Genomic DNA, 26,717 nt, shown 5'->3' with positions numbered 1-26,717 from the left:
CTCCAGCTGGACGACAGAGGGAGACTCCGTCTCAAAATAAAAGGAAGAAGAATAAGGAGGGGCCGGGCATGGTGACTCACGCCAGTAATTCCCATACTTTGGAAGGCTGAGGTGGGTGGATCACCCGAGGTCAGGAGTTCGAGACCAGCCTGGTCAACATGACAAAACCCTGTCTCTACTAAAAAGACAAAAATTAGCCAGGCGTGGTGGCGGGAGCCTGTAATCCCAGCTACTTGGGAGGCTGAGGCATGAGAATCGCTTGAACCTGGGAGGCAGAGGAGAGACCCACACTTATATAAAAACTACATATGGCAGATCATTGAGGATGAAGGACTATTCAATAAATGTTGGAGAAAAACCTGTTATCTACATGGAGAAAAACAATTTGCATCCCTACTCGATTAAATTCTAAGATGTTAAAATCATGAAAGGCAAATTTTAAAGAATTTAGAAAAAAACACAGGAAGGGTAGGCGTCTTTACATTAGAACCAAATTACAAATCATTAAAAAACAAAAAACAACTTTCAACTACATTAAGATGAGGAACACTTGTTCTTCAAAAAATATGATGAAGTCAAAATGCAATGTGATATCCAGGACTAGGTCCTGGCACAGGAAGAGGACATTGGTGGAAAACTTGCTGAAATCCAATAAAGCCTGTAGTTTAGTTACTAATAATATGCCAATGTTAATTTCTTAGTTCTGACAAATGTACCATGGCTACAAAAGATGATACTATTAAGAGAAAACTGGGTACAAGGCACATGGAAACTCTCTGTACTGTCTTTGCAAATTTTCTGTAAATCTAAAATTATTCCAAATTTTAAATACAGAAAAAAAAAGATACGATACAGTGAAAAAGGAGCCACAAAAAAGAATAGATCTGTGTATTAGTTCATTCTCTCACTGCTGTAAAGAATTACTTGAGACTGGGTAATTATGAAAAAGAGATTTAATTGACTCACAGTTCCACAGGCTTAACAGGAAGCATGGCTGGGAGGCCTCAGGAAACTTACAACCGTGGTGGAAGGCGAAGGGGAAGCAAGCATGTCTTAGCATGGCAGAGCAGGAGAGACAGGGCGAGGAGTGAACTGCCACACACTATCATGAGAACAGCATGTGGGAAACCACCACCCCCATAATCCAATCACCTCCCACCAGGTCCCCACCCCTGACACGTGGGTATTACAAGATTATAATTCAACATGTGATTTGGGTGGGGACACAGAGCCAAACCATATCAATCTGGAACACATATAACCAACAAAATACTAGCTCTAGAACATATATAGACTTTCTACAAATCAGTAAGGAAAAGACAAACATCCCATTTGGAAAACGGGCATTGGACACAAGCATTTCAAAAGAGGAATCACGGAACTACATATTTAAATATATGAAAAGACGCTCAATGTTATTGGTACTTGGGAAAGCAAATTAATTTGGCAGTAAGTGTTGGTGAGAACATGGATCACTGAGAACTCACATACGCGTAATACATTGGTCCAATCACTTTAGCAAACATTTGACACTACTATCTTCTAAAAGTGAACATTTACATACTCTGATCAAAAAATTCCACTCCTAGGTTTATACTTTAGGAGAGCTCTCAGTCAGGCATGGTGGCTCATGCCTGTAATCCCAGCACTTTGAAAGACTGAAATGGGTGGATCACCTGAAATCAGGAGTTCAAGACTAGCCTGGCCAAGACGGCAAAACCCCGTCTCTACTAAAAATACAAAAATTTGCCAGGCGTGGTGGAATATGCCTGTAGTTCCACCTACTCAGGAGACTGAGGCAGGAGAATCGCTTAAACCCGGGAGGCAGAAGTTGCAGTGAGCCAATATTATACCACTGCACCTCAGCTTGGGTGACAGAGCAAGACCCTGTCTCAAAATAATAATAATAATCATCATCATCATCATCTATTGAATGCTAAGAGCCAGGCACTGGAATACGCAGATGAATAAGATACTTTCTTTCCATAGAAACATCTGTGGCCTGTTTATATACTTAACAAAGCATGTGCTTTACAGCCATCATTTGTTAAGTCTTAACAGTTTATCTTGCCAAAATAAACAGACTGGTAACATATCACAAGAGGAATTTAGGAATAGCATCCTCTGACCCACCCAGTCTCCAAAAAAAAAAAAAAAAAAGGATATTTTCTGAGACCTATTTTTGTTGTCTTTTAGGTACCCATCTAACACATGTTATTGTGGTTTAATTATTCATATACATAAAAGTATTCTAAAAAGTAAAAGTCTTATATGCCTTTCTATTAAAAAAAGCTTTCAATAATCCCTCCTATTAACACTCTGACATTAGAACAGAAGATCAGAGGTAGACTGCAAGAGCCTCAACTCACTGGATGGCAATTTACAGTAAGACTATGGACTTCTAAACAGCCTTCTGGTTTCTTTTGGAGATAATGTAACTCATCGAGCAAAGTGTGAGAAATATGGTTGATGACAATTGGCAACTAAATCTTTCAGTCTAATCACAGAAAACTGAAACCTAACCTAGCGCTTTTTCATAATACCCTGGCCCTGCTCCACGGTCACTCTGGCCAAAACCCAGCAGCCAAGGCAGCAGCACGTGCACAGAGATGACTAAGGAGACCAAGCTAGACGCTGTGTGCTCATGGCCTTGGCATTGTCAGGCCTGCTGCCAGAGAGGCTTTGGAGAGGGGCTTAGAGCTCAGGAGACTACTTGACCCCACTTTACTCCATCTGGAAATGGAGGGTGGAGAAGGTGATCAAAATATGATATCAGCACTTAGCTCTCAATGCCCATAATTAACTTGGAAGTATATAGAGCAATAAATTTGCAATCCTTTAGTCACAGAAAAAAATTGAATTTCAGAGATTAAAATCTAATATCACTACATGATTCCAACTATACGACATTCTAGAAAAGGCAAAACTATGGAGACAGCCAAAAGATCAGTGGTTGCCAGAGGTTGGCGGGGCAGGGAGGGATAAATAGGCAGAACACAGAGGATTTTCAGAAGGGTGAAACTACTCTGTATGATACCTTAATGGTGGACATCATACACTTGTCCAGAGCCACAGAATGCACAATGCCAAGAGTGAACCTTACGTACACTATGGACTCCGGATGGCGATGATGTGTCAGTGCAGTTTCATCAGCTATAACAATGCACCACTCTCGTGTGGGATGTTGATGGGTGAGGGTGGGGAGACTGCATGTTTGAGGGGGTTTGTATTTTCACCCAATTTTTGCTGTGGACTCAGAACTGCTCTAAAATATAAAGTCTTTATCTATATTTATATTTATCTATATAAATCTAATATCGGATATTGTAAAAATATGAGCTAACTCTCATGCTAGGGTAAGTTATAGATTGTCTTCCTGCGAACAGCAACTAATCATCATTGACAACTCCAAATCCTTTCCATGAAATTGGAAAGCTCTTTCTGTTGATCATCAAGATCATCTTCATATGTAAACATACATAACATGTGTTAGATAAGTATGTGATTCACAGACAAAAAATGTGAGATGAACATGCACAATTCATTTTCACAGAAAATCTTATGTCTACAGAATATCCTTCAAAAAGTTCCTTTTATATTATTCTTTACAACAGTTTGGAAGTGAAAACAGCTTCAACTATCAGAGATTGTAGAAGCTGCAAACAAGTGCCCGAAACACTGGCTGGGAAGTTCACCAGCAGCGTCTGCTTCTAGACTCACTTGGCAGAAATAAGTAATGCAACAAGCACCTGCATGCAATAACAGGAGAGGGAAAAAACACAGGTTAAAAACAACAGAAAAAGGCTCCATCAATATTCTACACTATTTCTTAATCTGCGTGGTTGATACATAATTGTTCATTTTATTATTCTTTATATGTTTATAACATAAAACTAGTACTTTATAAGAAACATTTCACAATAACTTCAAATTTTATAGGCATCGGCACAACCCCCACGTCCAATGATGAACCACAAAGAACATTTGTGCTGCACAGTGTCAAACATTAGGAAGGGCATAGGAAAGATTAAAGACTGAAAGAGCTGTACTATTAGTTTATGCTGTTATTCACCTGCTATTGGTATGTAGATTGTTTCCTAGCGAAGTATCATTTAAGGCAAATATGGCAACAATATAGTGACAGAAATGTCACAAATAAAACTTCATGAACTCTCCACTTAAAGATGTAAGAATTGAGAAGTCTTTGAATGTCGAATGAAAAAATAAATTAAATCCTTATCTAGTTATTTTTATTTTTTTTTTTCTAGCTAGTCCTTAAAACACAGAATTAATTTAACTTCAGGGTGCCTATGCAGCTGACGGTATTCCTGGTTTCTGGAACCCCCAAGAGAAATTGATTTAGTGGACAAGTATTGCAGCTGTTAGAAAAATCCTATAGACAGATCACTTAAAAAAACAAAAACAAAACAACACTACCCCTACAAAAACACTAAGAGTCCAAGCTATAATTCACAGAAAAAGACTTTAAATGCTGCACTACTGGATTAATAGACTTTCTTCCTTTTGAAAATGCACAGGAGTTTCCAAATTCTCGATGTAAGGAATGCACACACATTAAGACACTGTTCCCGGCACACGGTAAGTGCTCCAATACAGACTTAACAAAGCTGAACAGCAGCTGCCATCTCGGGGACTCACTCGGCTTACATGGGGTAAAAGGGCAATCCCTTCTTTCTTTTGCTTTTCCACATACTATGAAAATGCTTTAGAAATCCCTTTTTTTCTACCTCACTCTAGTATTCATTTTTGAACCCCAGGTCCATTGGATCTAGTTATGTTTCTAACACTAGCATAACAAGCAATATAAGGGATACGATATGGAACAATAGTTATGACAGTAAGTAAGCTTTATTCTAAATCCACTGCACTCTAAGGAGCAAGAATTCTGTGAAACTTAACACTGGTTCCGTACTAGGATTGGTAAAGCAGATTTAAACAATCAGAGCTGACTCATACAAGTCATGAAATATTGCATGGTAATATTATCTTCCAATTAGAATTAAAACGTAAAAGTAATCCTTAAAACACTTCTTTTAATAAGAATCGGTATTTAAGGTAAAAGAGTAACTAGTTTTCTTCCAAATGTCCTGGTAGAGCTAAAACTATTATTATTTCTAAAAAGTATACTTTTAATGTGCAAGGTTTAAAAAATACTCATGGATTTCATTTCATTTCTTCTTCTATCTTTTGAGCAGAGGAAATGAACGTGCTTGATGGGTGGGAGGCGCTGGACAGCCAGCTTGCTCTCCCCAGTATCATCGATTTATTCTTTTATAGCTACAAGAACCGTTTGGCGGGGAGACTGGCAAGGATCTTCAAACAACCCATCCTTTCATGGGTGAAGGTGCAAGGCAGACGACACAGTTACACTGCACTGACACACCGTCCCAGAGAACAAGTATTGTTTTCCCTCTTATTACTGAGATATCCTGAAATGTATGCTCCCCACTTCTCAATCTGTAATTTGGCTACAATTTATGGCTTCCTTTTTGTCACATCACCTCGCTACAAAGTAATTACCCAACAAGCCAGAGAAATTAGATTCTGAATCAAGAATGCTGACCTCTAAATACACTCACTCACTCAACAAATCGCAAATTTATTTTATTGCATTACATTCTATAATAAACTTCCTAAAAACTTTATCAAGTACCTTTGTCATGACTACCTTGTCCTACTAATCTTGAGATTAGGCTACAAATATACTAAAACTAGATGTAAGGTTCTTCCTTTATAAATTGTTATTTATCACCATCGCCCTTATACACAACACACACATCAAAATGCATATACAAAATACCTCAATGCTCTGAAGGCTGCTCTACTCGTGTAGCAACAACTGCACGGCTTCACCTACTTGGCTGAACTCAAAATGGTTAATTATAAAAGAAACCAAGAAATAAACTAGAGTATAGAGTTCAAGTCATATTCTCCATGAATTTCACTGAACCAATTCAAATGCATGTACTATTATAAATCTTTTATAAAATAGTTGGTGTATTAATATGAACAATTATTGATAGAATTTTAATTTTTTTTTTTTTTTTTTTTTTGAGACAAAGCCTTGCTCTGTTACCCAGGCTGGAGTACAGGGGCATGATCTCAGCTCACTGCAACCTCTGCCTCCCGGATTCAAGTAGTTCTCCTGCCTCAGCCTCCTCAGTAGCTGGGATTACAGGCACCCGCCACCACGCCTGGCTAATTTTTGTATTTTTAGTAGAGACGGAGCTTCACTATGTTATGTTGGCCAGGCTGGTCTCCTTACCTGACCTCAGGTGATCTGCCTGCCTCAGCTTCCCAAGGTACAAGCATGAGCCACTGCACCCAGCAGGATTTTAATCTTTAAGGCAATACTTTTTCATTTTCACATTCATTCTCACCTCTTCGGTTCAGCAATAGATAATAATTTGATTTCTGGGTATAATGAAAAAATTCTTGCCTCCAAGAAGCCTAAAGTATTATCAAGAAACCTGCAGCCACAGAGAAACCTGGCTGAACACTGGAACTGATCTCTGTGAACACAGACTCTCGTTAACCGCAAGTCAGGGTACTCATAAACATGTCTCTTCACTCACATGCTAAAGACACCAAGCAAGGTGGCTTCACGACATGGGTTTCAAAAACACACATTAGTATCAAGAATGTTTCTCCCTGCGAAGATACTCTTTTTCCCTCGCTATACAACATAATCACCATCAAAGACACGAATTCCTATTTAAAAAGATGATAATCTGTATATATTCCTAAACAAACACAGCTCTGAAGAAAGTAATCTCACAGTAACACAAAGTCTTACGTGTGAAACCTGTTTGCCTACTGGAAAAAAACTTTCAGGATTTCACAAAATTAAGAGTATAGAAACCATTTTAAAAATAATTTCTAAAAATTAGAAATATATTTGGTTCACACCAAACAAAACCCAACAGTTGTTCTTATGTGGTAAGAGTGCACACAAGCTTTCAATAAAAGCTATTATTTTAAAGGTTCATTTTTTAAATTATTATTCTACATGTTATTGCCTGTAATAAATTATTGCACACTATGCAGGTCCCCCCCCAACCGTGTTTTTTTTTGAGACGGAGTTTCGCTCTTGTTGCCCAGGCTGGAGTGCAGTGGCATGATCTTGGCTCACTGCAACGTCCGCCTCTCGGGTTCAAGTGATTCTCCTGCTTCAGCCTCCCGAGTACCTGGGATTACAGGCGCCCGCCACCATGCCTGGCTAATTTTTTGTACTTTTAGTAGAGAAGGGGTTTTGCCATGTTTGGCAGGCTGGTTTCGAACTCCTGACCTCAGGCAATCGGCCTGCCTCAGCCTCCCAAGGTGCTGGGATGACAGGCGTGAGCCACCGAGCCCGGCCTATACAGGTACTTTTCATGCAGTTAATCCATGTCATAAAGCAGTGGAAGGAATTCATACCCTGACTTCACCAATGAGGAAACATGCTCAAAACAAGTGACGCAGCCTGAGCTCTCACCCTTCATGATTGTTTGGCCCGTAGCTGTACGGTCTCCCTCAAAGTTCACATCTTTCCATCCCATGCTAACTCCCGAACTCATTTCTTTAATATGCCTCAATTTACCAAATTTTACTTAAAAGATCATGTCTTGGCCAGGTGCGGTGGCTCATACCTGTAATCCCAGCACTTTGGGAGGCCGAGGTGGGTGGACCGCAAGGTTAGGAGCTCAAGACCAGCCTGGCCAACATGGTGAAACCCCGTCTCTACTAAAAATACAAAAATTAGCCAGGTGTGGAGGCGGGCGCCTGTAATCCCAGCTACTCGGGAGGCTGACGCAGAAGAATCGCTTGAACCTGGGAGGTGGAGGTTGCAGTGAGCCAAGACCATGCCATTGCACTCCAGCCTGGGCGACACAGTGAGACTCCATCTCAAAAAAAAAAAAAAAAAAAAAAAGATCATGTCTTTACATACTTTTCCATCTCAGGACAACTATGTATTACATCCTATTACTACAATCACTGGGTGCCCAAGAAAACAAAAGATGAAACGGTTTCTGTCCCAGAGGTCCCATTTGGTTTGGCTGGATTTGTTTCTCTATTTCTGGTATCAGCTGTACACTCCCCTGGTCCCCTACTCCCAGCATACACAAGATACAACGGAAACCGCTTGAGGCTGAGATGACATTTAGGAGGTTTACTCTTCAATAAAGTCATCATGCATGGGCCACCCCGTTAGCCCTCAACTTCACCACACATCCCCAACCTGGTTTCTATGACTAATGCAAAACTTATCCCTCTGTCCTTTTCAATAGGTTACCGATTATTTTTAAAAATAATTTTTAAATATCATAAACAGCTCAATTAAAAATTGAGTAAAATAAATGAAAATAAATAATACTTTTCTTGAATGAAACCCGTCAGGTTCATCACTAGAGCATGCCTGCTGTGAAATAGGCCCAATACACATATACTTCTCTGCAAATGCATGTAGGCTTTCTATATTCCAACACTCCTATGTCAAATCTTGAAGGAAAAATTGTCAAGATGTCAGTGACCTCAAAATAAATAAATTCTGTACTTAAAATTTGCAAATCAAGGATGCCATATATCTTCCAGCAATTCTTTAAAATGTTTAGGAACACGCTTAACTCACAAGCAGTAACTAAAAGGTAGCTTAGTTTCTAAATATAGGCTCAACATGCTCTTTAATCCACCTGGTTTAGAAGAGAAAATAAACTAAGGGGGAGAGGGAAAGTGCAAGGAATTCATGTTAAATAAAACCTGACTAGTTCAGAATCTGTGATCATCTGAAAGAGGTGTGAGTAAAGCGTAAATACTCAAAATTACCCTGGATTTTTAAGTTTAGAACATAAATTATCCCTCTGAAACATTCAAATCTACCTATCATGCCTTTAAACTTCTACCCTTCTGTTACTACATTTTCTCCACCACATAAACACTTGTCTGACCTGGATCCTTTCCTCATCAAATCATGAAAGTGCCCGATTACATAAACATAATCATCTCGAGTTCCCTATTCTCTGAACACCTCTGAAGGGATACAAAAAACTCACATACACATTGGCAGAATCTAACCAAAACAACTTACAATTTAACATGAAATTCTAACAAAATATCTACATTCCTTTTACAGCTTTTCAAAAAGATTCACATTTTGATTCATAAAAAGAAAAATTAGTTTCAACAATGTAATCACTACTTTGTGGAATGAAATCAATTTTTTTCCATGATTAATATAGCTATTCACAGTAACCGTTACAAAAGCAGCTGTGTTGCCAAGGGGTTTTAGTAGATGTTTTCTAAATTTAAATATAAAATATGGAAAACACACATTTGAAAATTTATACCAAAAAACATCTTTCGTATTATCGGTCTTAATTTCAATGTAAATTAAATTCTACCAGGATACACTATTAAAGCATTACCATCCAAAAAATTAGAGCGCACAGTCTAATGAAAACAAGCAAGGTTACAATGATTTGAACCAAATTATGTTTACATAATTGCCAAATAAGTCCAAAGTAAAAAATTCTCAAAAAAAAAAATAAAATTACACATAACTACACCACACCACAGTAGCACCCTGTAAACAATGTTTTTGCTGTTAGAATGAGCTTTCAACGTAATTTTTAAGTGAAAAATTGTGTTGAACGAACCACAGCTCATTTCACTCCGTCTCCTATATTTGGGTACTAAAGTATCTCAAAATTAACCGCTTAAGACCAGTTACTATCACCAACAAAACTATTTTCATCCACAAATTTTTAAAGGTCATGTTTCCCAAATAATTTGCACACCTAAACAAAATGGTCATTTTAATAGCTAGCACTCAAAATAATTACTTTCCATGAGAAATGTTCCAAAGGCACCACAAAAGTCTTTGTGAAAACCTGACACAATTTACTTTAGAATAGTCACTCACCACTTCTTCCAATGCAGCACTTCGCCCGAAAGAACAAGTGAGGTGTGTGAGGCAGTTAACGAAGGAGGAGAAAAGCTCATTTGGAATGGCGGTTAGAACATTTCGTGGGAACACGGTTATCAGGTTGCTGATAATGCTAGAGATGCCCACAGCTTCAGAATCTTCTATTTCAATTCTAAAACCAAGGAATGAGTATTATTACGTGGCAGTAAAAGAAAAATTATTAATATAATAGCTCATTTCCAAACAAGCAAATATCGTTACTGATTCATTTTAAAAGGTATGTCTTTGTTTATTAATTACAAATTACCCATATGACTTTACTTCAAAATATAACGGCGAAAAATAACTAGTTCTTTTTTTTCTTCTACTGTTACACACAAAACATAGAGTTCCTTTTTCAGCTGCAAAGGGCAAGTATACCTACCCATTGATAGTATTCAGTAATCCCTCAATGAAGTGTGCAAGATAATCAACTTGTGATCCTTCATCAGGGAAGATGGGTCCATGAAGAGAAGCTAACTGGGCAAGGCACTGCAGAGAATCTTGTGCCATATCTGAATCTTCTCTGATTTTTCGATGTACCTGTTAGAAAGAATTACTAATCCATAAATATAAATTTTTCCTTTGTAAGGGTCACGTGTCTACCATGCCGAATGAGGTAAGAGAAAAATTCACTGTAGCTGGTTATTTCCAGAAAATTAATTCCTGAATTAAACTAAATTTAGAAAGTTGTCCCTCAGTTCACTTTACAGGCCATTATTTTAAACATATCAATTGATTTTTAACTGAGGGCTACCTACATTTTGAAAATTGATCCGTCTCCAGCATGTTATGACAAAGAGAGAAACAGATGCCAGCCAGTCAGACACACTGCTTCTTCTAAAAACAGCAACGACGACAGTCATCTGTATTATGCTAACTATGCCTAGCTACAGCTTCTTGCTAAAGTTAGCAGACAAGTTCAATCAAGAGTATATAGATGCTGCTTTAGTGGAAGTAAACAGTTGCACACTTAGAAAAGCAATATACCATTGACTCCCTAGACATTCACGCATTCATTCAACCGAAATATAATAAGCACACTCTTTTATTAATTCTCAGTTCACTTACAATTTGTTTGAATCTCAGTTTAACCTACATCATTGCTATTAATAAATGCTAAAAGATTTTGAATACAAAATGTAAATTATACTTCAATCCATTGAAAGCTCACCTAAAGTTTATTTCAATGATACAATACGGACATGAAACACCTGGAATAGTGTTCTGCACGAAGGAAATGCTCTTGAAATACTGCTCCCTAGTTTTATAGTATTAATATTCTCAGATGTTAAAGGTTTCATAATAGAGCCAAGGAAAATTCAGTGAAGAAATATGATCGTTATTAATCTTAATCCATCCAACACTTACTGTTGGATGTACCATTTTGTACTTGCCGAGGTACTTAACTACTCTAGCCCTTTTCTTTCCCACACAAAGTTCTCTCTCTTTTGTAAATGTGTGACACCGAACTCATAGTTTTCGGTTATATTCACTTTGACTAGGCAAATTGTTTCTCAATTACTTGCGGTCAGAACATTTAAGTACTCACTGGTATATGCTGAGCCACAATGAAAACTCAGTAAATCCTTGTTCACTGAGACCATTAATCCCTAATCCCTGAACTTCTTAAGGTTCTAGTAATGAAATTTAAAATACTAAATAATCTCTAACATTACAAAGCTAACTGATCTACTGACATGCTTAAAATACGCTCTACTCTTTGGACTAGAACAAACCACAGTCCATAAGCCAAATTTGGCCCACGCCTGTTTTTATATGGCTGTGAGCTAAGAATGGTTGTTGTTGGGTTTTTCCTCCATTTTTGTATGGTTGGGAGAAAACCAACAAAAATAATATTTTGTGATTTTGTGACCTGTGGAAATTATACAGAATTCTTTTTTTTGTTTGTTTTTCCTGAAACAGAGTTTCACTTGTTGCCCAGGCTGGACGGAATGCAATGGTGCAATCTTGGCTCTCTGCAACCTCCGCCTCCCCGGTTCAAGCGATTCTCCTGCCTCAGTCTCCTGAGTAGCTGGGATTACAGGCGCCTGCCACCATGCCTGGCTAATTTTTGTATTTTTAGTAGAGACGGGGTTTCACCAAGTTGGCCAGGCTGGTCTCAAACTCCTGACCTCAGGTGATCTACCCGCCTTGGCCTCCCAAAATGCTGGGATTACAGGCGTGAGCCATCACGCCCAGCCAAAATTCATTTTAATGACCATCAAAAAGCTTTACTGGAACACTACCATGCTTATTTATATATCATTTATGGCTGCTTCTGTACTACAATGGCAGTGTTGAATATGAACATATGACCTGCAGAGCCTAAAGTGTTTACTATCTGGCCCTATACAAAAAATGTCTGCAAATTCTTGGTCTAGAATACAAATATTTTTCAAACTATATTCTAATGTATTTTAAGTTTTATATAGTAAATTCCAAGTACAATAGACAAATTCATATATGCACACTGTCTAGTTCACAAACTTATGAACACAACTCACTCTTATAAATTATTTATCTGAAATCTGTAATTAAATTTTTATCACGATGCCTTAGAAGCCAATCAGCATTTAAGCATGCTATCCAGGGAGATATTCTGTCAACAGACACAATGTAATCTGGGACAATAAGAATCCATCTGGACTGGGCGTGGTGGCTCACGCCTGTAATCCCAGCACTTTGGGAGGCTGAGACAGGCGGATCACAAGGTCAGGAGATCGAGATCATCCTGGCTAACAAGTTGAAACCCCATCTCTAATAAAAAATACAAAAATTAAAAAAAAAAAAAAATTAGCCGGGTATGGTGGTGGGAGCCTACAGTCCCAGCTACTTGGGAAGCTGAGGCAGGAAAATGGCGTGATCCCAGGAGGTGGAGCTTGCAGTGAGCCAAGATCACGCCACTGCACTCCAGCCTGGGCGACAGAGCAAGACTCTGCCTCAAAAAAACAAACAAAAAAAAAATCCATCTCACAATCTTAAATGTTCATTAAGGTCTCGAAGCGAGCAATCAAAAGAAAGAATACCTGCAATGAAATAGCTAATGAAATAACTAAAAAGTTAAAATAAATAAATAACTGTCTTTCGAGACAGTGTGTGCTGTTCAAACTTAATTTATGTTACCTGAAATATAAACCACATAAAACTATTAATAAATGCTTAATTTTTATACAATATAAATTCTTGCCTTTCTTCCAATATCATCATTACAAAAGAGTTCCTCCATATCTGAACATGTATTTCACTATAAAGTATATTATAAAACGGAAAGCTGAATCACCACCTGAATATGGGAAAAAGACAGAGGGATAAGGGAAAGCAAAGACCAGCAGGACGCCCAGCGAGGTGAACGGCAAGGCTATGCATCAAACAAAGGAATACAAGGAAGGAGAAGCAAGTAAGGAAGATGACGAATTCTACTGGAACATGTTAAATCTGAGATGTCTGTGGGCCATCCAAATTAAAACATCCAGTAAGCACTTGGATTATAAGGCTCTGAAACTCTGGAGCAGGCTGTGCTGAATATAGATGGAGGAGTCATCTGGGAACCAATGCCTGAAGTCCTACGTGTCAAACAGAGCCACAGGAAAGTGTACAGAGTCAGCAACGTTGAGAATTAAGATAGGAATGCCAATATTTATGGGATGAGCAAAGAAGGAAGAGACTATAAGCAAGATCAAGACGACTCTGGTCAAAAAGGTAGGAAGAAAACACAATGAAAGTGGGTTTTTTTCCCCAAGACCTTATGGAAGGAAAAAAAATCAAGAAGTTTGTAAACTTCAGTAGGGCAGAATGCAACCCAAAGTATTCCAACATATTTAAAGTCTTAAGATTAACATATTTAAAGTCTTGCTCTTATGCAACAGTATACTGATGGTTATCCAAATCTAGCACAAGTGATATCCAGTGGGAAAGTACTTTAAATTAGGCAATAAATTCATATAACTAAAATTAAATTTAACCAGAATTAAATAAAAAGATTAGCCATTCTCATTTTTAAAACAAGTAACAAACTTGTTCATAAACTGCTTAAGTGAAAATAGCTACAAACCCAAAAATTGTTCAAATAAAGCAAAAAAGGGTTAACTTTCAAATTCAAAAGTTATTTGCATGTGGTTGTTCACAGCTGACAGGAGCAGCTGTCTGGTTTGTCTAGACAGCTGTTCAGATTTGGTAGAGCTGTTTCCAGTACTGCCAGAGAGTTTTTCACCTTTTCAAAAACTGCTGGAGTGGAATCGACTTTCAGTCAAGTGCATAATACAAAGACTTGGACTTGGATTAGTATCAAAACAATTCCTGTCAGATGAAGCAGGCCACGGAATTTCAAAATTTAGTTACAATTATCCCTTTGATCTTGACAGTGGTTTCAGCCATCATTTGTCTGATTTTAAAAAGAAACCACAAGGTGATTTAATGCTCAGTCTGAATATTTCTATAGAAAATATCTTTTATATATACCCATGGATAGATAACCTTGCTCTAGATATCTTAAAATACATACCACGTAACTACTTTATTTTAAATGGTTCAATCAGAAAAAGGCAGTTGAAGGGCTCATCTATATTTTTAAAACAAATGAAAAGAAACTAAAATTAACAATTGGGATTAAGCAAAATAGCTTTTCTACTTTTAATTGGTTTTTGCTTGGGCTTCTGTCCATATCATTATATCTAACTTACTTGTATATTCAACCTATAACTGCAAATTAGCATCCAACACATAAATGCACACACACAAATTGTTTGTCCAGCTTTTCACTGCTCTATTAGGATACACATTCGTCAATGTGGGAACATACTGCTTACATCTTGGTATTTAGCCAATAATAAAGAGGACTGTCTGAAGTTATACATGAGATAAACTGCTATTCAATAATACCAACTTCACTAATGGCTCATGAATATAAGAAGTATAAAACCTACACTCCAGAATAGCAGTTCTCAAACTGTGGTCCAGGGATCCCTGAAGCTTTTTAAAAGCCTGTCAGGTTGCCTGTGACAAGAAACTACTGCATAATCCTATGAAGACAGTATCTGCATCTCCCACTGTCACTGTCACACAGGTAAAAACTATTTGCATATAACATGAAGACAGCAGCTGCGTTTCCCATTCTCACTGTCACACGGGTTAAAAGTGGATTAAGTCTGATATTATAGATTTACAAAAATGCAAAACAATGCTATTCTTCTCATTAAACTTGCTTTGTTTTCAAAAATACAGTTAATTAAAATGTTACTTATGTTAATATGTAATCGTTTCTTATTGTTACTTTTTAACACATTATTTTGTAAAGTTTCGTTTGAATTTTTAATAGGATAAACATAGCCTATATAAAGAAAAGTTCTTTGGAGTTCTCAATAATTTTTAAGAGCATAGAGGGGTCCTAAAATTAAAAGTTTGAGAACTTCTGCTCTAGGATATTAAGCCCTTCATAACTATGTGACATTTTTATAAATTAGCAAGAAACTTTTAAAATAATTTCTATTTAAGCAGCTATATTGATGAGAAGATAAGACTTTAGGGGAGAAAAGCAATCTGTTTTGTTTTACTTAAGAAACACGCCAAAGCATTTCCTCTCTTCTATGGCTCTTGCTACCAGAGAGGAAGACTACAACTTACTGTGAAGAAAAGCTCCATAACTCTGCTGTCCAGAAGAGTCTCCCGCCAGGACTCTGTTGGCTTCAACAGCACATTTTGCGAGGATTCAAACATAGCTATATAATGTCTGCCCAGTTATTTGGTGTCAAGGTCAACAACAATAACATTCTTACTTTGTCTAAAGTATAAGTGTATCCTAAATATAACAGGAGCCATCTAGAAAGAATTTGTAATGGTAACAGTTTAAGCCTCTTCACATATGCTACATAATTCATGCATGAAGCTAAGGAATAAAAGGCATTAAGTGCCTGGGGGAAAAAAGAATGTTACAGGAATGTAAGGTAATGCTTTCATTGTAATTATGTGTCATGCTGTAGGCATACAGAAACTTTGAGAACCAGAGAATTTAATAGTGGCAACAGAAGGAAATACTCTTATTGCAAAGCATACGCCAAAATTCATGCAAAAAGAATCAATTTCTGCAAGTTTATCCCATCATTTCCCCCAATATCTTGCAACAATTAACACCACATATACAAAATGTGAGTCTCACATTGTCTACTTGGAAAAATAGCATTTTTCCAAAAGAAATATATTCACTGGGAAAACAAAAGAACAAAAAGAGTAAACACATATAACATCAAAGAAAAACAACTCCCACAGGTCATAGTATCTAAACATCAAGACAAAGAAATAATCCAACAAAAAACTTCATAGATGCTTATTTAAAATTCCCACAGACTAAAAAGCAATTTATATGGTGTTCAGGCATTCAATTTCAAACATGCTTCAAACAGAATACTGTTTTACCATAAATAAAGCAACCATCATATATATTTGTAGGTTTTTATGAATACTATTTACTGATACCGCCACAGTAACTGAGGCTTTTAAGAAATGAGAAAACTTGGCCAGTCATGGTGGCTCACGCTTGTAATCTCCGCACTTTGGAGGGCCGAGGCGGGCAGATCACCTGAGGTCAGGAGTTCGAGACCAGCCTGGCCAACACAGTGAAACCCATCTCTACTGAAAATACAAAAATTAGCTGGGCGTGGTGGCACGCACCTGTAGTCCCAGCTACTTGGGAGGCTGAGGCAGGAGAATCACTTGAACATGGGAGGCGGAGGTTGCAGTGAGCCGCGACCACACCACTGCACTGCAGCCTGGGTGACAGGGAGAGGCTCTGTCTCAAAACAAACAAACAAAAAACAGTGGTTATGCCCCTTCCATTGGTAATCAAATGTCCAGCTAAAATACTTCGCCTACGCAACATTCACATCACTCAGTGAGAAATCTTAATGACAATCACCCAGAGCTGTCGTCTGAAAAAAGTAGATAGAAATTCAAATGCTATATTTTGAGTAAAGTCTAAATCGTTATTTTTACAGAAAAATTATTATTCACAGAGAAAATTAAAGGCTGTAATAATGCTCTGGAAACCTTTTTTTTTTTTTTTTTTTTAAGATTATTTGTTAACCCCCTTTAAAATAGCTAGTTCTGTTTGGTCTCTGAAGAGCAAGGGGGGCACTATGAGTTGTTTCAAGAAGAAAAGTCACTGCTTGTTTCTGAAAAGTCACCCCCAAAATCCTCTGCAACTCCATCCCACTGGTTAACAAAAGTGAAACTCAAATCTGGTTCATTTAAACTTCCCTTCTCTCTTCCTTTATCTGCCCCCTTGTGGAGGTACAGGGAAACAGGTGAAGGCCAAAAAAGCCAAAAGAAAGAAGCCTGATTTTAAAAAGAGGGGAAAACAATCAGCCCGTGAACACTAAGAGCTATCAACAGACAGTGAGCCCATTTTCTTACGAGGCACCGATCGTGGTCTAAGGCCAATGCTGTGTTCTTCAACCAATACTACAATATACTGATTTATCGGACACCTAGGATTTGCTTCAAAATAGTCTGGGGATGGCAGAGCACAGATGAAACAAGACTGGCTGTTTAAAGCTGGGTATTCTCTCTACTATTGTATATCTTTGAAAGTTTCCGCAATAATGGGATGGCAAAGGCTTTAGTACATGAAATAAATCTTCTGAGTAAGGCAATCAATTATTTGTGGTGTGTGGGTGTGTGTGTGTGTGTGTGTGTGTGTGTGTGTGTGTTTAAAAATGAGACAGCATCTCACTATGTTGCCCAGGGAGGTCTTGAACTCCTGAGCTCAAGCGATCCTCCTGGCTCATCCTCCCAAAGTGCAAGGATTATAGGCATCAGCCAGCACACCTGGCCAATTCTTCATACTTCATAAAAATTTAAATACATTTCACTTACTCTTTCCTAGTTTTACTTCTCTTTATTTTCAACACGCCAAATCTAACAAACGAAATATACGTATGTAACATTTTTAACCAGGAAAGTAATGATTTTGTAATATTTCATATGCTTATAAAAGGTGTTATGATTTTATTTTTAAATTAGTTAGGATATGAAACAGATAAATGGGTTCACATAACCGTAACAAAATGGTTGGCCTCAAACCTGACCATTTACCATGTTAGTAGTTAGCAGATGTATGATCCCTGAGAGTAAGAAGGCAAATACTTCAGGTACTGTAACTGCAAGAGAATGAAAGCCCAAACCTCCCTTCAAGAGCTGCAGACAGTTCAAGTACAGAGGACGAACACAGGTGGCAGAAACGAAGGGAATCATATTCATAAATTTTGCTACTTCTGGATATATGAAAAACTCTATTTCAAGTAAATGAGGAGAATCTCTCACATTCTAATTATGCCTTCCAGGTATAAGACAGCAAGGGGGGTAACTGTGTTTTGGTAAGAGGGAGATGATAACCTAAAGATTCAATAAATCTTACAGAAGTATCAGTAAGAAAATACAGGAAGAAATCTTACAAAAGGAAACTATTAAACCTAAACCAAAATTCTCGTATAATTCTCTCCTCTACCTTTTTATAAATTATAGAAAGCATATACTCTATTAATACTTCTGGATATCAATTATTTACATTAAGGGAAAATGGACATGAGTTTTAAAAAGGACTTTTTCCAGATATAAAATGGAATTCACTGCAATGGCTCATGTAACATCAGATTCAAAATAACCCTGAAATCTGATTTTTTAAAATCTTGGTCTAGCCTCTCCTAATCATGGTCTGTTTTTCAGCACACTGTCCCTGGTGCCCAATTCTGTGGCCAATTTTCTTCAAATGTTGGTAACCAGAATATTTTTAAGATTATAATTCCTTATATGTGGCCAAGAGCATGGGAGATTTATGAGTTAGTATTTAATATCTATCAGAAAATACTTTTCCCCATAATTATTACAAAGCTCCGTGTTACTTTTGTTTTCCAGTCCCAAACCTGGAAAGGATTTTTATCTCTGGCATGAGGTCTGTCTTCTAACAAGAATGCACACTTGTAATGCTCCATGCAAAGAGGCTACACTTACCTTCCACTGAAAAACTAATCTACAACACCACAGACTTCACCGCCTTCTATCAGCCAGCCTGGCAATACCACTAATAATACCACTATTATATACCATAATAAAAATGCACATGTACTGTCTTATACTTTTTATAAGACACAATTACAATCCTGTAACTACAAATCATATCCCACTCTACTAAAAAAATTAATATTCCCAAAAGCATTTAAATAAACATAAAACAAAAAGAACAGTATAATAAATATTTATATGGAACAGCATTAAAATGTTTATACAGAACAAATATTTAAAGACAATGCTATTCTGACAAGAAATACGTTTTAGTCATCAGATTGTACCGTGAAACTGCTGAAGTTGCTGCCCTTGAATAAGAGACTATGCCGGCTCTATGTGGGAGGGAGGCTTACTATGCATTCTATAACGTTTACTGTTACCTAAAATATTGTTATTATTCATGTACATGCATTACTTTTCAATTTGAAAAAAAAAACTAGTGAAGAACATATCACAATGTGGGCAGAATAACGATATACAAATCTGGACCATATCTTTACATTCAAAATAATATAAAGAATTAAGGTAATTCATTTTTAATCAGGTATTCTCAAATGACTATTTCTATCTGTATGTATAAGAAATTAAAAAATAGTGTTTCAACCCCAGATAATTCTTAATGATTCTTATAAGAAATCAAAAAATATCATTTCCACCCCAGATAATTCTTAGATGCTTAACTTAAAAAACAAACAGAACCACTCCACCAGAATTCGGAAATCTAGCACTACTATTCTTAAAGCAGTATTTTAAAAATAATTTCAAGGTTAAATAAAGCAATACTTTCATTTAAAAATAACTTTAATAAAACAATAGTTTCCTTTTAAAACTTTCAAAAGTTTGATTTATAGTCACCACTTTAGCATTTTACAGTATCTGGACATTACATTCTTTATCTTTTACAACGAATATGTCACCAACAAAAGAACAGTTTGACAATGAGCTGATTATTCACTAAACTGTCTCTCATTATATGCTAATCAAATTTTATGAGACACAAAAGTCACAAAAGATTGGAACTAAATAGCTATTATTTCACCAAAGTTCAAACGAGAGTATAATTCAAGAATTTTCTTGGGCTATGGCTTTATATATTTTTCAAAAATAAATACTGAATGCATGCAATTTATATTTTTATCAGAATGATTCATTTGTAACCAAACAAACCACAATTCCATCAATAAGAAAGCCAAACAGAGCTGCTTTCAGTCTTTTGCTAACCCTCTATCTTAAAAAAAAATCTGTCATACACATCTGATCTTACTTTACCTTCCCATGTTCTCACCAAATCAAAGAATCAGGACCTTCAGTACAGTGATTTTTTTGCGGGGGGTGGTCTCTGTACCAAATACAAGTCCACTCCTTCGTAGCAAGAGTTCCGGCAAGGGATCCAATTCTGAAGTGCTAAAACCCAACCAGTCTTCTAAGCTCAACGCCATCATAATCCCTCGGAAAATCAGTTCCAGCTACATATAAATTCGACTGCACCACAGAAGAGTGAAGAATCAACTCTCCATTCCCTGCCCCCTCTCCCACAACAATCCTATCTAGCTCTAAAATTCTCCACTTAGGAAAGCTCACCAACTTCTGAGAAATCAAAGGCATATATAAATGTACCACCTGCCCTATTCTGTAACTGCATGGCCAGAGACAAACATACACCAGGCCGAGAGCCAGAAGGACAGCTTAATCGCACTCTGTACTGACTGTCACTGGATAATCCTACTAAATCTTCGGTCTCAAGTTCTCATACGACAAACGGCATTACCATTAAATACGTACATCTTAACATGAAGGGGGGAAAACATCATCTTTGGAAATACACACGTCCTTAAATATGCAATTAAGTTTATCCACTAACACTTTCAGTAAGGGTAACGTTTTGTGATTGTGACTGACACTCAAAAAAAATAATTAAATGAGGCATACAATAGCTACACATTATCCTCAAGCAAATATGGACAATCTGAAAATTTCCTCTGCCTATTCTTATGATTACTTTACAATACAGATAGATCTTGTAGCAAAAATGAGCATTTCACATAAGGAATAAATGCTTTACTCCCTTCATCTTTCCATACTATTTTTTACCCTACTTCATCAGTAAAACAAAGTTTCAGGAGGTACAGCAAGCCCATTTTCTTTCTTAAATATTTAATCCCTTTCGCTATTAAATTTTCTAACAACGAAAACTGCTACTTCTCCTTCTGGCACAGCACAGAACCAACGACCCCAGCCCTACAGCCCACACAGTCCAAGCAACCACAAATCCTTCGAAAGACAGGAGGAACCTTACCTGAATGTTTTCCCAAGCCTTGCCTCCAAACAGTAAAGGCTGGCTTTACTGGAAATCCAATTTAGGTGAAAGCTTCTGTATCCCATTACTACTCTATAATCCAGTTAGCTTTCCCCAAGAGATTAAGTTTAAAAAAAAAAAGTTTACCAAAACCAAATCAGATCCACAAAAATAGAATACCAATAAAAGGCAGTGTAACCAAACTAAAAAAAGAAATATCACTGAAGCCAACATACCACACACACCTGCCAAACATTCTTGTTACAAAATGATATTGTCACTTATGATTAGGATTGCCAAAACCCTTAAGCATTTATGGACACCAGGTGAACTACTAGCCGAACTATATTTATAGTAAACAAACATCCAAAAACTGAGCTAATACTTCTGAACCAGTTTCCTTCAATAATTAAATAATAAATATATAATAATAAATATTTACTGAGCATCTGTGCTAGGGTCTAAAAATGCAGTGAGCAAAAGCATGGCCCATGCGTTCACGGAGCTTCGTGCAGTAGGTAAACAGACACCACTGTTCTCCCTCAATATCCGGAGGCGGACTGGTTCCAGAGCCTCCTGTGGTTACCAAAATCCACAGATGCTCTGATATAAATCCACAGTCTCTATTATAAAATGGCATCGTATTTGCATGTAACTTATAAACATCCCATATACCTTAAATCACCTCTAGATTAATTATAATACCCAACACTATGTAAGTGCTATGTACATTGTTGCACTGTTTTTAAAATTTGCATTTTTTAAATTGTTGTATTGTTATTTTTTATTTAGAATATTTTTGATCCTCAGTTGAATCCAAGGATGTGGGACCCACAAATTTGGAGGGCTAACTGTACTTAAATAATCAAAGGAATGAAAAATTACAGCGAGAAGGGAGCCAAACGGGAAAAAAATCATATACAACATGCAAGGGGAGAACACAGCAAAAGAAAGCCAACCTGGTCTAGGCTGAAGTACAATTAGGAGGGGATCAGGCAAAGACAGAGGACCTGGCAGAGAAGCCGCACGTGCCAGAAACAAGGCAGAAGGCACGTGGCCTGCGAGTGCAGCTCTACCAGAAGAGCTACGAGATAGCGCCCACTTTCAAACGGGGAAGATGGTATGACGGAGGACCACAGGACTAGGACACTTTCTTTGCACAACAACGATCTAAAACAGAATGAGAAGCAAGTGAATTGTCTCAAGAGTCACAGGGGCTACAAAGTGCAGAGGAATTTACTCTCTGGGTGAACATCTACCAAATCCCAGAAACTGTGGACTTCGCACCACTGGGTCTGGATAGGTGGATACTTTCATAAATCACCTGCTGCACATAGAAAACCCACATATAATAATCCTTAACAAATATAATGGTTTGCAGATAATATAATCATGTATATAATTCATTAGCATTAATAAGCAAGTTCAGCAAGATTACAGGATACAAGATCGACATACAAAAATCATTTGTGTTTTTCCCTGTACAGTGTGAAAATGAAATTTAAAAACAATTTACAATTGAGTAATAAAAGAATACTGACAAGTCTGAGCAACACAGCAAAACCCCATCTCTACAAAAATCAGCATCATGAAGCGTGCTACAGTCCCAGCTACTCAGAAGGCTGAAGTTGAGAGGATCGCTTGAGCCCAAGAGGTCGAGGCTGCCGTGAGCCGTGATTACACCCCTACACTCCAGCCAGGGCAACAGGGTGAGACCCAGTCTCAAAAAAAAAAAAGTACTTAGAATACATTTAATAACCTTTTACTCTGGAAACTATGAAACAGCGTTGAAATAAATTAAAAAAAAAAACTTTAATAAATAAATCCAGGCCAAGCACAGTGGCTCATGCCTGTAATCCCAGCACTTTTGGATGCCAAAGCGGGAGGATCACTTGAGCCCAGGAGAGTTTGAGGACAGGCTGGGCAACATAGTGGGACCCTGCCCTACAAAAAAATTTAAAAATTAGCCAGGTGTGATGTGTACCTGTGGTTCTAGCTACTCGGGAGGCTGAGGCAGGAGGATCACTTGAACTCTGAGGTCAAGCCTGCAGTGAGCCATGATCATGCCACTATACCTCAGCTTTGGTGACAGAGAAAGACCCTGTTTGTATAAATTAATAATAATTTTTAAAAATCAGAAAACTTAACTTTGTTTTTTGTTTGTTTTTGTTCTAAGAGACAAGGTCTTCCTCTGTTGCCCAGGCTGGAGTGCAGTGGTGCAATCATAGCTCAAGGTAACTTTGAACTCCCAAGCTCAAGCCATCCTCCTGCCTCAGCCTCCCAAAGTGCCGAGATTCAGGTGTTAGTCACCGTGTGCTGCATCTACTTTCTTTTTAAAGGGTACAATGCCAAGTAAAAATAGACAACAGTTGGAAGAAATACTGATTACTCAAAAAAAGAGAGGACAGAAGAAAATACTTCACAAGGGCTTTATACATATGTGTGCTTTAATATTCTATCATTCTCCTTGCAATTCTATCAGTTTAAAAAACTATAATAAAACACATCTTACCTGTCGGTAACAGACGATGGTGACTACCTGATTCCTTGAAACATCATCTCTTTGCTTCCCAAACACACCCTGCCTTGTTCTCCCATCCACTTGTCTTAATTGGCTTTCTTATTTTCTTTTGCTTCTTCCTGCTTTTTAACTACTGATGCACCTAAAGGTCCTGACATGGATCCTCTGCTTCCCCTTGGACCATCTCTCTTACTTCCTTAACTTCAAGGGCCCCATCAGAGCACTCTCCCACAACTTTATCTCCACCCCAATCTCCTTCTATCATTCTACCAATGGTGCAGCTGACCTGTGTAAGGTGGGTTTCTAAACCGTGGCATGATGGGTACTTTTAAAGGCTTCATTAAGACATAATTCACACAGTACGCAATTTACCCACTGAGTGTCCAGTTCAATGATTTTAGCATATTCACAAATTTGTGCAACCACAATGGTGATCTAATCTTGGAACATTTCCATTGTGCCAGAAAGACCCCGTATGCTTTAGCAGTCACCTCCCACATTCTTCCAATCACTCCAGTTCTAGGTAACCAGTAACCTTTCTGTCTCTATAGATTTGCCCATCCTGGACATTTCATACCAATGTTATCATAGAATTTGTGGTCTTTTGTGAATGGCTTTTTTCACTCAGTATAATGTTGTAGCATGTATCAGTAACTCATGCCTTTTTATGACAAGTAATATTCCCATGATATGGATATACCACATTTTATTTATCCATTCATCAGCTGATAGCCATTTGGGTTGTTTCTACTCATATAGTATGAATAGCCTATTCATATAGTACTGCTCTGAACATTCACGTACAAGTTTTTGTGTGGATGACTATTGATACTTTGGGTCCAATAATCGCCTGTGTGGGGCTGTTCCATGCTTTGTAGGATGTTTAGGATGTTTAGCAGCATCCCTAGCCTCAACCCAATAGCTGCCAGTAGCATTTCCTGAGTGGTTACAATCAATATTGTCTCAAGACACCACCAAATGTACCAACCATACAAAATTGTTCCTGGATGAGAATCAATGTTAAAGAGTTATGATTTGTTTGTTTTCTTTTTCTTTCTTCTTCTTCTTTTTTTTTTGGAGACAGTCTTCACTCTATCCCTCAGGCTAGAGCTAGAGTGCAGTGGTGCAATCTCAGTTCACTGCAACCTCTGATTCCCAGGTTCAAGCAATTCTCCTGCCTCAGCCCCCAAATAATGGGGTCACAGGTGTGTGTCACCACGCCTGGCGATCTTTTGTAAGAAATGGGGTGTATTAGTCCATTCTCAGGCTGCTGATAAAGACATACCCGAGATTCAGCAATTTACAAAAGAAAGAGGTTTAATTGGACTTACAGTTCCACGTGGCTGGAGACACATGGAACAATCATGGCGGAAGGCAAAGAAGAACAAGTCCTGTCTTACATGGATGGCAGCAGGCAAAGACAGAATGAGGAAGATGCAAAAGTGGAAACCCCTGATAGAACCATCAGATCTTATGAGACTTATTCACTACCGTGAGAACAGTATGGGGGAAACCATCCCCATGACTCAATTATCTCCCACCAGGTCCCTCCCACAACACATGGGAATTATGAGAGTACAATTCAAGATGAGATTTGGGTGGGGACACAGAGCCAAACCACATCATGAGGTTTTGCCATGTTGCCCAGGCTGGTCTCAAACTCCTGAGCTCAAGCGATCCACCAGTCCTGGTCTCCCAAAGTACTGGGATTACAAGCATGAGCCACTGCACCCAGCCAAGTTATGATTTCATTAGTGAAACTTTGTATGAGCATAAATCTTGACCTAAGAACACTGTAATACAAGTTATTAACTATGATAGCATTAATGCCCTTAAATATTAATATCTAAATATTTACTCTTTACATTATTTTGTCAGTATCTCTCTATGCACATCCTAGAGCCACTGCTCAGTCAGCTTCAGTTGGTTTTCTCAATATTTTAATTAATATTTTAATACAGTACTTTATATAAGAAATTACCTTTTCAGGCTGGGCACAGTGGCTCACGCCTGTAATCCCAACACTTTGGGAGGCTGAGATGGGCGGATCACAAGGTCAGGAGATCGAGACCATCCTGGCTAACACGGTGAAATCCCGTCTCTACTAGAAATACAAAAAAATTAGCCGCGTGTGGTGGCAGGCACCTGTGGTCCCAGCTACTTAGGAGGCTGAGGCAGGAGAATGGCATGAACCCAGGAGGTGGAGCTTGTAGTGAGCTGAGATTGCGCCACTGCACTCCAGCCTGGGGGACAGAGCAAGACTCTGTCTCAAAAAAAAAAAAAAAAGAAATTACATTTTGGTCTGTTCTGTTGCCCAGGCTGGAGTGCAGTGGTGTGATGACAGCTGACTGCACCCTCAAAATCCTGGCCTCAAGAAATCTTCCCACCTCGGCCTCTCAAACAGAAATGAAACCCTAAGTCCACACAAAAATTATAGATGAATTCTCACAGCAGCATTATTAACAATAGTCAAAAAGGGGAAACAACTCAACTGTCCATCAACTGATAAATGGATTTAAAAAGTGGTATATCCATACACTATTATGGCAATAAAAAGGAAGGAAGAACTGATTGATGCTGCAGGCTACCAAATGATCTTGAAATCATTATGCTAAGTGAAAGAAGCCAGGATGGGTGCAGTGGATGACACCAGTAATCCCAGCACTTTGGGAGGTCGAGGCGGGCAGATCACTTGAGGCCAGCAGTTCAAGACCAGCCTGGTCAACATGGTGAAACTCCATCTCTACTAAAAAATACAAAATTAGCAGATGTAGTGGTGTGTGCCTATAGTCCCGGCTACCCGGGAGGCTGAGGCAGGAAAATCGCTTGCACCCAGGAGGCGGAGGTTGCAGTGAGCTGAGACTGCGCCACTACACTCCACC

General features: G+C 38.1%; 1 protein-coding gene across 1 annotated transcript in view; it reads right to left on the bottom strand.

Annotated features, from left to right (window-relative positions):
* XPO4 (exportin 4) overlaps window positions 1-26,717 on the bottom strand; it is a 115,222-nt gene that overhangs the window by 37,682 nt on the left and 50,823 nt on the right. The window contains exons 7-9 of the mRNA XM_011976541.1: window positions 15,584-15,696; window positions 10,347-10,504; window positions 9,920-10,094 (exon numbers count right to left, since the gene is read on the bottom strand). Of these exons, the coding sequence (XP_011831931.1) occupies window positions 9,920-10,094; window positions 10,347-10,504; window positions 15,584-15,696 (446 nt within the window). The remainder of the gene's footprint in view (window positions 1-9,919; window positions 10,095-10,346; window positions 10,505-15,583; window positions 15,697-26,717) is intronic.

The sequence above is a fragment of the Mandrillus leucophaeus genome, unplaced genomic scaffold (assembly GCF_000951045.1).
Source record: "Mandrillus leucophaeus isolate KB7577 unplaced genomic scaffold, Mleu.le_1.0 Scaffold168, whole genome shotgun sequence".
Lineage (NCBI taxonomy): Eukaryota > Metazoa > Chordata > Mammalia > Primates > Cercopithecidae > Mandrillus > Mandrillus leucophaeus.
The sequence above is the reverse complement of the archived record's forward strand: the minus strand, read 5'-3'. Positions and strand labels throughout refer to the sequence as shown.